This window comes from Achroia grisella, unplaced genomic scaffold, assembly GCF_030625045.1.
Source record: "Achroia grisella isolate CSIRO2021 unplaced genomic scaffold, CSIRO_AGI_Agris_v1 utg149, whole genome shotgun sequence".
Lineage (NCBI taxonomy): Eukaryota > Metazoa > Arthropoda > Insecta > Lepidoptera > Pyralidae > Achroia > Achroia grisella.
Window position 1 is genome coordinate 4,366,782 of NW_026712644.1, and position 14,295 is coordinate 4,381,076.

A 14,295-nucleotide genomic window follows, 5' to 3' on the forward strand; every position below is an offset into this window, starting at 1 on the left:
ATAAAAAAATCGTCGTGGAGATCTTTGGGGGAGGCCTATGTCCAGCAGTGGACGTCTTCCGGGCTGCGATGATGATGATGATGTATATAAAAAATGGAAAAGTTTTCATGCCATATGCCATCATGCCTATGTTGAGATAAAAAAGACTATGATAGCCGCAGTGGTGTAGCGGTTTAGCAAGTTTAGTTTCCCGTTGGTCCCGGGTTCGATTGTTCGATACAGACATTTGTATTAATGAGTATGATTGTTTGTATAATATAAAATATGTTATATTATTATTTACACAAAATTTTTTCAGTCTTTCAAATTCAATATTCAAAATTTGAATTTTGAATTTGAAATTGCTGGTTTTTTACCACACTTACGGGCCGAAACCAAGTAAGTGCCGTGTGTGTGTATGTATGAGTGTGTGTATATGTGTATTATTATTATTATTATTATTTACTCTACATTTTCTCACCTTTCCTGGTTTTTTGCCACATTTACGGGCCGAAACTTATTATTATTTTCCAAACTACAAAAATTCTCATCTCCCCTCTTAAGGAGAGGAGATGGCAACTCACCCCCAGATTATTATTATTATTATGTTATCCCAATTCGTGTTGGCAGATACGGCGTATTGTAACCAAAGCGCATGCATTCTCAGCGCGGTACGAGATTCCCTCGCTTCCGTGTGCTATTTCCTGCATTTAATAATTAATTTCATACAACATTAAGTAGAACGCATACTAATGTTTAGATATGTGGAAATTTGTGTTAAGTTTATTTATCGTAATAGACAAAATTCTAATTCAAATTCAAAAATCATTTATTCATGTAGGACATTTTAGCCGCTTATGAATGTCGAATTTTTCACTTAATAACTTACAATATTTTAATTTTTTCCCTACCATCCAATTCAGCATATAGATCCAATTGAGAAGACTCAATCAAATAACTGGCAAGAAACTTAATTGAATATTTTATTTTATTATAATAGTTTAATTTTTTCCCTACCATCCAATTCAGCATATAGATCCAATTGAGAAGACTCAATCAAATAACTGGCAAGAAACTTAATTGAATATTTTATTTTATTTTATTTAAAAGTTAAGATTCTTTATAATTCGTAATAGAATTGTCACAATTCAAGTATTACGTATAAATAACTTTCGATTTTACGATTTTATTGTATGTTAAGATATTTATTTTTACAATCCACTTGTGGGGCTTACAATTGACCCCAGAATGTATAATTTTTCAATTCAAAATATCTTTGTTCATGTAGGTCTATTACAGACTCGTATATGTCAAATCTATTGTAAGTACGGAATGATTTCGAACTGTCTGTAAAAGTAACTGTCAAGAAACTCAGCTCTTATTGTTTTCAAAGCTGGTGCATGATTAAAAAATAGTACACTTAATAAGTATAATTGATGTAATATATTACAAAAGGATAGTTTTTAATAATTTAAGAAATATTTTTTTGTAAATGAAAGAATCTTACAATGATTTGAGTTGTAATATTGTTTAGTAATAAAAAATACTGGATTTTTTTTTATTTTATCGATTCTATATATCATCATCATCATCATCTGCTTCATCCTTATCGATTCTATATATATAGCTATAATATTCTATAAGATTATGACCCATGCGAACCAGGGTTTTATTATAAATCGATTTAAAATGAAACCCTGTCGACGGTTCTTAATGCTTCTGACTATCCCATCTAGCTGATATCGTGAAGATATATGTTTATAAATTAATAGCTGTACCCGCGACTTCGTCCGCGTAGAATTTAACTTCATTTATCTAAAATAAAAGTAGTCTAAGTTACTCCTTATTACATCAGCTACCTGCCAATAAAAGTCCCGTCAAAATCGGTCCACCCATTTCAGAGATTTGCCAGAACAAACAGACAGACAGAAATTGTAAATTGAAATATATTGGTACCGTATTTATATTCATATGCATGTAGTAAAAAACGGTTATTTCAATATTACAAACAGACACTACAATTTTATTAATATGTATAGATAATATTTGTTATATATAATATCCCTGAGTGCGGACCTGGCTGGTCCCCGTCCCGCGCGCCTCCGCGCCATTTCGTGTTATTGAGAATTTATGTCGATAAAGCTGTGTACACACAGGAATTTGTACTATTTTTAGAATATATTTTTTTTACATGTTTTTATTTTAACTTGCAATGTATATATGTGACGGCCCCGGTGGTTTAGCGGTTTAGCACACTGCTTTACTTCCGATAGTCACGGGTTCGGTAACATTTTTGTATTCATGAATATGATTGTAACGGTCTGGTATTCTTTATGGATATTGTCTATGTATATACAAAAAAATACTTCTGTATTTATAACAGTTGTCTAGTACTCATAACACAAGCTTTACCTACCATGGGACTAGATGGCGCTGTGTTAATTGTCCAAGGTTAATATTATTATTAATTACCAGCTGTGCCTGAGGTTTCACCCGCCTCTATATAGACTATTTGTTATTCTTATGTATAAGCTAAATATTGTAAAGTATCATTGAAATACAATATTTAGTAGTTTTTTCGTGAAAGAGTAACAAACATCCAACCTTCCATCTATCCATTCGAACTCACACACTTCCTCGTTTATTATAATAATAATAAGATTTTTATTCGGATGATAATGGAATGGTGCACCCGCCTACGCTGACGGTTTACGCTGGCGGGGCACCAGTGGAGGATGATAAGATGAACATGAGGTCAGGTCAGTTAGCACATCATGATAAATTCACCATGAATTTATCACGATGGTTTCCAGGGGAAACCGCGTGGAGGTCAACCTAATATGGTACATTACTTGTAATGGGGTCATGAGTCCACATTACTAACAATCCCTTTCTAAACAAGATATTTCGTCGATTAAATATTTTTTTTTATTGGATTGTTTGGGCTATTGCAGATGTGTAGCACCTGTAGCACTGCGACCTACATAGATCTATTGTGCTCGCCCTTGTCGATTAAATAGAAAAATGTTATTTTTTCAAAATTAGAAGCTATAATTGCCTCTTTTTATATAAGTCAATTAAATTAACCACGCCGTCTTAATCATTATCTAAATACTTTTAAAATGTTATACAATACTTGTGTGTAAAATTAAAACTTTAAAGGTAAAAATAATTTAAATAAATTTAAAAAACTTTAAATGCTTGTCTTATAAAAAAAATACATTTTGAATACTGCCATTTTTTATTCTGTGCCTTTGTTCTGGTGGACTCTTGTTGACAACCTGTAAGTTCGAAACTTTGAGTAAAGGAGAGATAGGTGAATTTTAAAAATAGAACAAAATTACTAAATTAAATTAAAAATGATTAATTAAAATAAAAATAAATATATTTGTTGGTACAGTGTGTCCGCGCCTTGACGGCCGGCCGTTGCACCGAATAGAAGCAGCTCGGTTCGCTATCAGTACCGCCCATGTGTGCGTGTCACATGTTCACATACAGCGTGCTCCGTTTTTGTTATTAATATTGGATTATTGCTCTTATGGTTGATCAATGTAGAATAAGAATATTATTGTACTCAATGAAAATTAACAATAGCAATAATAATAATAATCTCAGGACAATTCACACAGCGCCATCTAGACCCAAGTTAAGCTAGCTAGAGCTTGTGTTATGGGTAACTGATACAAATATATAGATATTTTTCGTCAATACATACATATTATACATAGAATAGTTGTATACGATTACATAAATTGTTAATTATGTAAAATAAAATCTTTTTTGAATGTATACAGTTTAAAAAATAATTACTTTCCGTGCTAGTTAAATAACTGTTACATATTTTTTTATGATTTCAATAATATTATAATATTATAATTCTGTAAATATAGAATGTAATTTTATACGTGTAAATATATAATATAATTTTTTTTTTCAATTTCTAAAATTAAAGTAGCATTAGTTACTCCCTAACATTCATTATCTGCTAGTGAAAGTCCCGTCTACATCGGTCCAGCTGTTTCAGAGATTAGCAAGAACAGACAGTTTTTTTTTTACTTCATTGTTCATGTAAATACCTTATATACTTTCATATTCCTTTAGTGAAGAGCTTTTAATTAGAAATTACAAACGGGCGCTTCAATTTTATTTAATTAATTGTGTTCAAAATCTACCCTGTAACATCGTAAGCACAGATTATTATATTAGAGTCCGTTAGTTTCTGTTCCCGCGTCTTTCCTTCCCCTCCCTTACCTAGTACTGAACTGACTGTACGGCGGCCATGACGCGCGCGCATTGTGTTGTGAATTAAAATAAATTAGAACTGTGTTAAACCTACTGTGAAACTGGAAAGCTAGCGAAAATATCTTCGAGACCCTGAAGCCCAAGAAACCATACAGGTACGAGACTGACGCTTCCATTTATTTTTCCCTATATATATACAGAGAGTAAATTCCCTAACATTTTGGTAGCAGAGTAGTTTCCCAAACAAATTGTATAGATAAAATAAATATTTGCACTCAGCCTGTATAAGTTCACCTTGTTGTGAACAAACAGTGTTGCGTGCGTACGGCACACACGCGCGCCGCCACGTGCGCGTGTGTGAGCGGCGCGCGTGTGTGCGTTTATGTTAAATTTAATTGTAAACACAAATCTACTGGGCTTCTATAGGGTTGTCGACTTTTTTTTTGACAGACTTGAAAAAATGTTGTTTTTAGGTTTTAATTTTTTTTAAGTCTACTGGGCTTGTCGACTTTTTTTTGACCGATTTGAAAAAATGTTGTTTTGGTTTTAATTTTTTTTATATATCTACTGGGTTTCTATAGGGTTGTCGACTTTTTTGACAGACTTGAAAAAATGTTGTTTTGGTTTTAATTTTTTTATATATATATCTATTGGGTTTTTATAGGGTTGTCGACTTTTTTTTGACCGACTTGAAAAAATGTTGTTTTAGTTTTAATTTTTTTTATATGTCTACTGGGTTTCTGTAGGGTTGTTGTCTTTTTTGACTGACTTAAGAAATGTTGTGTTTAGGTTGTGTTTCTATGTATTGGAATGACTTTACCACATTTCGCGGTTATGGAATTTGTTTAATTGTATTATTTATTGAACGTCTTCATAAACTGTTTGTTTGTTTTTTTACGTAACAATATTTTTAACACACATTTGGTTTATTATTAAGACGATCTTGGTGGTCTAGCGGTTTAGTACATGTCTTACTTTTGATGATCGCGGGTTCGTTTCGCACGATGCCAACATTTGTATTCACGAGTATGATTGTTTGTATCGGTCTGGGTGTTTTCTATGTATAATATATTAATAATCATAATATTTCAGAACAACGTACACAGCGCCATCTAGTCCCAAGCTAAGCATAGTTTATTTTATGGGCACTCGACAATACATACATATTACGTACTAGCCGTGCTCACGGTTTCATCTACATAAAGTTTATAGCCTATTTTTTTTTATTTCTATATAACTCTATTGCACCTTTCAGAAAAATTTAACAGAATATACATAGTATGTAGGTAAAAGAGGTGGTCGTATCGCTTAAGCAATCTCTTCTAGACAACCTTTGGGTAGAGGAGAGAAGGCAGAAGGTAGTCGATGGCGTATGTGTTATTCTAATGTATATAAGCTATATTACTGTAAAGTTTCATCAAAATCTGTTCAGTAGTTTCTGAGTGAAAGAGTAACAAACATCCATCCATATATACAATCAAACTTTCGCTTTTATATTTTATATATTTAGTATATCGTATTATATTTATTATTTCTATTTCTTATACTAAAGAGTCAGTTGGAAATATAAATTGTAATTTTTTAGTACCTACTAGATTAGAACCTACTACCTTTAGTATAACAATGACCAATAAACCACTAAGCTGTGATGTTCTCAAACTCATAACATTAAACATTTTCAAATTAGGTCGAACGTTGGGCGTCGCGATCGTTTGATATAAAGTTGTAACCGCGAATCCATAGGGACCGGTCAACTTTGAGACCTACTTCGGAAATGAGGAGTTCGAAGTTCATAGAGAAAAGCGGTTGATTAGTTTTGTGGACATAAATCGTGTCACACGGAGTAGATTATTATTTCGATCCTTCGCTCCGTCATTGTCACAGTTAGTCACATGACACATGTCACATGACCAACTGTGACAATAAAGGAGAGAGGGGTTGAAGACTCAATTGTGTCACCCGGATTTCATATTTTTTTCTTAAGTACGATCTTGTCACAGTTGGTCACATTTGTGAGACTGTCAATTGGGTGACTCGGAATTCATGTTTTTTGTATTCAGTACGATATTGTCACAGGTTGTCATATCTGTGTGACTCAATTGTGTTACTCGGATTTCATGTTATTTTTTACCTCACCCCGTCATTGTCACAGTTGGTCACATTTGTACAAACTCAGAAAGGTAACAGACTAACAGAATAGATAACAATATTTATGGTATAATGGCCGTATTGCTGTTCATTTATATAAAGTAACGGTAAACGTTTCCCATCAGATGGGCCGTATGCTTGCCACCAGCGTAGTATAAAAAAATAGATGAAGGTTGCTTCTATCATCTCTCAACTTGATTACTATTGCAGCCTTAAAATAACAAGATTTAGTTGTCAATGGGATAACAGGAAAATGTTTATCTAAAATAGATTTAACTTTAGCGGTTACGTATCACCATACGGATATAATCTCTCTCTATGGCCATCTGTAATTAGTAAATTAAATAAACAAACTAACAGACAAACAGATTTTTTATATACATAACGAAGAGGGAAAATTACTTTTAAACACTCGCCCTGAAAACGCCAACCGTAAATTGAACGGCTTATTCTGAACGCGTTGAATAATATATTACTAGGTTTTACGCGTGAGTTTGTTCGCGTCTGTAGAGCAATGTATTGATGAGAATGAAACAATAAAAATACGATGGAAGCAAATATTAATACAAAAAATGATTAAAATGAGGACGTTTTAGTCAATAAATAGAATAATATAACACACTAGGTTTTACACGTGACATTGTGCGCGTTTGTAGAGTTATATATATAACAGATACAGATTAATATATTCTAACAAGCACAATACGGTAACGATGTATCGACTTCGTCTCGTTTCGATATCGTCTCACCGCAACAGAATACGACCGCGGGTTGGTTACTTATTTGAAAGCAATTTTAGTTCGCCCCCTTCATTTAGAATGAGACAGGCACGGGTTAAGGGTGTAATATTATTATTACATTTTATTGATTAATATTCTAGTTTTGATATATGTGGTTTGTATTCTGTATTCTTATTTTATAAACCTAAAACTTTAGAAATGACGGTACTTCTATACAATTCTTCATCTCCCCTTTTTTATTTATTCATATTTAACAGCCTAAAATATAAGTTTCAAGCGTCTAGCTTTAAAAATACGATACTTCCATACAACCTTTCATTTCCCCTTTCAACCCCATACAACCCTCTTTTTTGCATTACAAATAACATATGTCATTTCTCAGGATCTAGACTATTTGTGTACTAAATTTAATTTAAATCGGTTCAGTAGTGTTGGCGTGAAAGTGAGACAGAATGAGTTGCTGTCATATTTATAATATTAGTAATGATTCGTAAGGATATTTTAGTAACATAGTTTGTAAGTTGTTTACTAATATAACTTGAATGATGAGCGTGCATGGCAATAGTTGTTCATGCACGGGATTTTCATTTAATGTTAGACATAGACACCTATATAAATATACATTGTAAATAAACTGGCTTAAAAAAAAGTAATTCAATTGAGTTTCTTGCCAGTTCTTCTCAATTGGATCTATATACCGAACTGGACGGTAGGGAAAAAATTTAAATTATAATGTAAAAAAGTTTGACGTCCATAAGCGGCTAAAATGTCGTACATGAATAAATGATTTTTTAATTTGAATTTGAACATAATATGGCTGTACATCAGAAAAAAGAAGATATGAAAACAAACTCGCGTGCACGGGTAGTTAAAACGTAAATAATATAACTAATCCGACCCTGTACAAACCCACCCCACCCTCAACCCCCCCAAATAAAGTCCGGGGGTACACCGGCCGGTCCATTGTGCCGTACGCTCGCATCATTGGTCGTGTTAATGAAGATGGCTAATTGGGGAGATTTTAAATCAACAATAAATTATATAATGTATATTCACGACTGCAGTGCTATATGGGGTAGGCAGTAGTGGTTTAGTGGAGGTGGATTTTGTGTGAAAGCGTCTGTGTGGGTACATGAGAATATTTCTGGCGTCAAGAATTTTTTTTAATATCAGCGTTGTGGCTTTTGTCATGTGGGTACATGAGAATATTTCTGGCGTCAAGATTTTTTTGTACTATCAGCGTCGTGGCTTTTGTCTTGTGGGTACATGAGAATATTTCTGGCGTCAAGATTTTTTTTTTACTATCAGCGTCGTGGCTTTTGTCATGTAGGTACATGAGAATATTTCTGGCGTCAAGATTTTTTTTTTACTATCAGCGTCGTGGCTTTTGTCATGTAGGTACATGAGAATATTTCTGGCGTCAAGAATTTTTTTTACTATCAGCGTCGTGGCTTTTGTCATGTAGGTACATGAGAATATTTCTGGCGTCAAGATTTTTTTTTTACTATCAGCGTCGTGGCTTTTGTCATGTAGGTACATGAGAATATTTCTGGCGTCAAGAATTTTTTTTACTATCAGCGTCGTGGCTTTTGTCATGTAGGTACATGAGAATATTTCTGGCGTCAAGATTTTTTTTTTACTATCAGCGTCGTGGCTTTTGTCATGTAGGTACATGAGAATATTTCTGGCGTCAAGAATTTTTGTTACTATCAGCGTCGTGGCTTTTGTCATGTGAGTACATGAGAATATTTCTGGCGTCAAGAATTTTTTTACTATCAGCGTCGTGGCTTTTGTCATGTGGGTACATGAGAATATTTCTGGCGTCAAGAATTTTTTTTACTATCAGCGTAGTGGCTTTTGTCATGTAGGTACATGAGAATATTTCTGGCGTCAAGAATTTTTTTTACTATCAGCGTCGTGGCTTTTGTCATGGCATGATGCTGAGATGGGCCCCTTACATACACATCAGTACAGTGACGCGGTGACGATGCTCCGCAGTGATGGATACGCATTTTTTTTTTCATTTTTATCATTGTTTTTGGTATATGTGTTTATATATATTATTTTCTTTTGTTTGATTTTCTTGTTCGCTTTTTTTTTATTTCATAATTTTTTTTTGTATTGTGTCTATGTGTCATTCTGATTCATAAGCTACATAGAATAGAATAGAATAGAAAATCATTTATTCAAATAAGTTTAATTTGAGTACTTTTGAATAGTCATAACAATTTTTTTTACTACCGCTCGTTCGGAAAGCTTTCTCATCACAAGAAGAACGAACAAGAAACTTGTGTGTTGCTCTTTTAAATAATCCTTGTAAGTTTACATTTATAAGTCGTGAAACGTGTGAATACAAACTACCAACCAGCACTAATTTTTTGGGTCAAATATAAATCTTTACATATAAATAAAATTGGAGTGTCTGTTTGTAATATTGAAATAACCGTTTTTTACTACATGCATATGAATATATATATACCAAAACAACAATTTTTATGATTTTTGTTTGTGTGTCTGTCGGTCTGTTCGTTCCGGCTAATCTTTAAAATGGCTGACCCGATTTTGACAGAACTTTTTTTGGCAGGTAGCTGATGTAATAAGGAGTAACTTAGGCTACTTTTATTTTAGAAAAATAAAGTTAAATTCCACGCGAACGAAGTCGCGGGAACAGCTAGTATACAATAAGATTAAATCAGTCGTAGTGATAACAGCAGACCATTGTAAAGTTTCATTAACATCCTTTCAGTAGTTTTTGCGTCAAAGAATAACACATATACATCTATACTCACAAAGTTTCTCATTTATAATATTAGTAAGATATTTATTTATTTAAACTGTAATGTTCTAATCGTCAATATATATATAACTCAAAGGTCACTGACATAGTGATCTATCAACGCACAGCCCAAACCACTGGACGGATCGGGCTGATATTTGGCATGCTACCTGCATGCCAAATATCAGCCCGATGTTATGACGTAGCCATCCGCTAAGAAAGGATTTTGATTAATTCTACCACCAAAGGGATAAAATAGGGGATGAAAGTTTGTATGAAACTTTGTCAATTTTAAACCGATCGGACTGAGACTTGCATGCATAAAGCTACTATGACGTAGGCATCACATAAGAAAGGATTTTGATAAATTTCACCCCTAAAGTTAATTCATTCATAAATTGTTTTGTAATGTTTCATTATTTTTTACAATTGTTATTTATATTAACACATGAATACTAATCTTTGTAATCTTTGAAACGAGTGACTAATGGAACCCGCTGTCATTCGAATTCAAAATATCTTTATTCATGTAGGTCTATTACTGACTCTTATGATATGTCAAATCTACCGTCAGTACGGAATGATTTCGAGATGAGAAGAACTGACAAGAAACTCAGCTCGTATTCTCATTGATAGCAAGGCGGTGTTAAACCACTGTACCACCGAGACCGTCCGTACAGTCGGTAAAAAGTGTCTCTCGGTGTGACAGCACCCCAAACATATAATCCAACATTCTGGCATCAAGGGATGGCTGAGAAGAGCGTTATTTTCACCATATTATATAAAGGTGATGGTCCACCGGTGGGAATATCTTACTAATATTATAATAATAATACATATCTGTCGAACTGTCCGAAACATTCTGGAAATCGATGAAAAGGACATAACACCAGTCACACAATAAGTACACACACACTCGTACTCATACATTCACACACATACACTGGTTTCGATCCGTGAGTGTGGAAAAAAACCCCGCAAAAGCTGAATTAATGAGACAACAACAATAATAATAATAATAATCTCAGGACAATTCACACAGCGCCATCTAGACCCAAGTTAAGCTAAAGCTTGTGTTATGGGTACCAGATAACTGATACAAATAAAAAATTTTTTTTTTCGATAATACATATCTACATATTATACATAGATAACACACAGACTGATACAAATGATTATAATCATGAATACAAATGTTTGTGCTGTGTATGGAATCGAATCCGCGACCATCGGAAGTAAGGTGGTATCCGAAACCGCCGCACTTCCTATGCTAAAAAAGACAGCTTTCCGAATGAGCGGTATATTAAAAAAGTGTTATGACTATTCAAAAGTGCTTAAATTAAGTTTATTTGAATAAAGAATCTTCTATTTCTAATCTAACTAGTTACGCACCCCGGCTTCACACGGGTGTACATGTATTATTATACATATAAATCTTCCTCTTTAATCACTCTACCTATTAAAGAAAACCGCTTCAAAATCCGTTCAGTAGTTTTAACGATTTAAGCATACATAGGGACAGATGGCGACAGCGACTTTGTTTTATACTATGTAATGATTCTAGAATACACTTTAAATTTCTCCCATTTCTATTGTTGCAGGATGAGGTGTTAGCAATAAATGATAAGGTGGTACTCCGGGCCGAAGATCTGCTAAGCTGGGTGTGCGTTGGAGACAGCTGGCGGTGGGGCCTCCGGGCCGTTTGGAAGGGCTCGTGTGCTCCTCCAGCAGACCCTCGCCACACGGCGCCCCTGCATCATACCAAGCTGGACTTCAGCGATGTTGAACGAGAGAAGAGTACCATTGGTGAGTTCTGGTGGTTCTCCTACCTGTAGTAATGCCTTCCCCTACCTACCCCCCTCCCCCTCATTTCCCGCTGCCGAACCTCAGCACACGGCTCCCCTGAACCAAGCTGATCTTCAGTCATGTGTAACGAGAGGAGAGTACCATTGGAGAGTTCTGGTAGATCTCCTCCCTAGTAATTCCTTATCCTACCTACCGCCCTCCTATCCCGCTGCCTCCCCTGAACCAAGCTGGTTAATATGATGGTGCACCCGCCTGCGCTAACGGTATACCCTGGCAGGACTCCAGTGATGGTGATGAAGTCAAGTCAGTTTGACCTCTGAAATGGCTGGACCTATTAAGACGGTACTTATTTTGGCAGGTAGCTGATGTAATAAGGAGTAACTTAGGCTACTTTTATTTTAGAAAAATAATGTTAAATTCCACGCGGACGAAGTCACGTGTATAGCTAGTTGAATAATATGGAAGATCACAGCGCCATCTAGTCCCAAGATAAGCAAAGCTTGTGTTATGGGCACTAGGCAAGTGATAGAAATACTTGTGCACGTTTTTATTTGTAAAAACATAGAAAACACCCACACCAAAACAAACAGTCATACTCACAAATAATACAAATGTTTGTACCGTGCGAGGAGTCGAATCTGCGACATTGGAAATTGTAAGGTTGTGTTGTGTGAATTTTTTTTCAAGATTTGTTGAAAACTGAGACGGATTGCTGGTAAATAAGAATTTGCAGTTGTCCTAACAGTCATCTCTCCTTACTTGCAGTAGACGCGGACTTTCCGGGCGTGGTGGTGTTCTCATACCCGAGGTACTGCCGCTACCGGGCGCTGCTGTCCCGCCTCGAGGGCATACAAGGCGACTGGCTGCGGGACTCGCTGGTGGCCGCGCTCGGGGGGTACGCGGCGCCCACCAAGAACACCAGGATACTGTACTGCAAGGTCGGTGATGTACCAGGATTATATGAATGTGTAGCAAGTTTGAAGTGGCAGTGATGTAACATAACATAGGGTTAGTACAGTCGAAGTACCAGGACAACATGAATGTGTAGCGGAGTTTGGAGTGGCAGTGATGTAACGTAACATAGGATTGGTACAGTCGAAGTACCAGGACAACATGAATGTGTAGCGTAGTTTGGAGTGGCAGTGATGTAACGTAACATAGGATTAGTACAGTCGAAGTACCAGGACAACATGAATGTGTAGCGGAGTTTGGAGTGGCAGTGATGTAACGTAACATAGGATTGGTACAGTCGAAGTACCAGGACAACATGAATGTGTAGCGTAGTTTGAAGTGGCAGTGATGTAACATAGGGTTTATGGATGATAATGGATTGGTGCACCCGCCTGCGCTGTCGGCATACGCTGGCGGGGCACCAGTGGTGGATGATAGGTCAGTTAGCACATCGTGAGAAATTTCACATGATGGTTTCCAAAGAGAACAGCGGACCCTTTCCCACCTGTAACGTAGAGTTAGTACAGTCAAAGTACCAGGACAACATGAATGTGTAGCGTAGTTTGGAGTGGCATCGGTGTAACATAGGGTTCTTGTGGATGATATTGGAATGGTACACCCGCCTGCGCTAACGGTGTACGCTGGCGGGGCACCAGTGGAGGATGATAGGATGAGCAATGAATGAGGTCAGGTCAGTTAGCACATCGTGGGAAATTTAACATGATGGTTTCCAAGGAGAACAGCGTGGACCCCTTCGCACCTTTAATTAGGGTTAGTACAGTCGAAGTACCAGGACAACATGAATGTGTAGCGGAGTTTGGAGTGGCAGTGATGTATATGATTTTAAAAGAGCAACACACAAGTTTCTTGCTTATTCTTCTTGTGATGAGTCTGCATTCCGAATAAGCGGTAAAAACAAAAATCTTGACTATTCAAAAGTGCTTACTTTAAGTTTATTTGAATAAAGATTATTTCTATTCTATTTTGTGACATAGGGTTGGTACAGTCGAAGTACCAGGACGACATGAATGTGTAGCGTAGTTTGGAGTGGCAGTGATGTAACATAACAGAGGGTTAGTACAGTCGAAGTACCAGGACGACATGAATGTGTAGCGTAGTTTGAAGTGGCAGTGGTGTAACATAACATAGGGTTGGTACAGTCGAAGTACCAGGACGACATGAATGTGTAGCGTAGTTTGGAGTGGCAGTGATGTAACATAACAGAGGGTTAGTACAGTCGAAGTACCAGGACGACATGAATGTGTAGCGTAGTTTGAAGTGGCAGTGGTGTAACATAACATAGGGTTGGTACAGTCGAAGTACCAGGACGACATGAATGTGTAGCGTAGTTTGGAGTGGCAGTGATGTAACATAACAGAGGGTTAGTACAGTCGAAGTACCAGGACGACATGAATGTGTAGCGTAGTTTGAAGTGGCAGTGGTGTAACATAACAGAGGGTTAGTACAGTCGAAGTACCAGGACGACATGAATGTGTAGCGTAGTTTGAAGTGGCAGTGGTGTAACATAACATAGGGTTGGTACAGTCGAAGTACCAGGACGACATGAATGTGTAGCGTAGTTTGGAGTGGCAGTGTTGTAACATAACAGAGGGTTAGTACAGTCGAAGTACCAGGACAACATGAATGTGTAGC

The 14,295-nt window shown here is 36.1% G+C and overlaps 1 protein-coding gene across 1 annotated transcript in view; it reads left to right on the top strand.

Annotated features, from left to right (window-relative positions):
* LOC131840666 (AT-rich interactive domain-containing protein 5B-like) overlaps positions 1-14,295 on the top strand; it is an 80,231-nt gene that overhangs the window by 55,492 nt on the left and 10,444 nt on the right. Inside the window, exons 4-5 of the mRNA XM_059188844.1 lie at positions 11,487-11,691; positions 12,457-12,629. Of these exons, the coding sequence (XP_059044827.1) occupies positions 11,487-11,691; positions 12,457-12,629 (378 nt within the window). The remainder of the gene's footprint in view (positions 1-11,486; positions 11,692-12,456; positions 12,630-14,295) is intronic.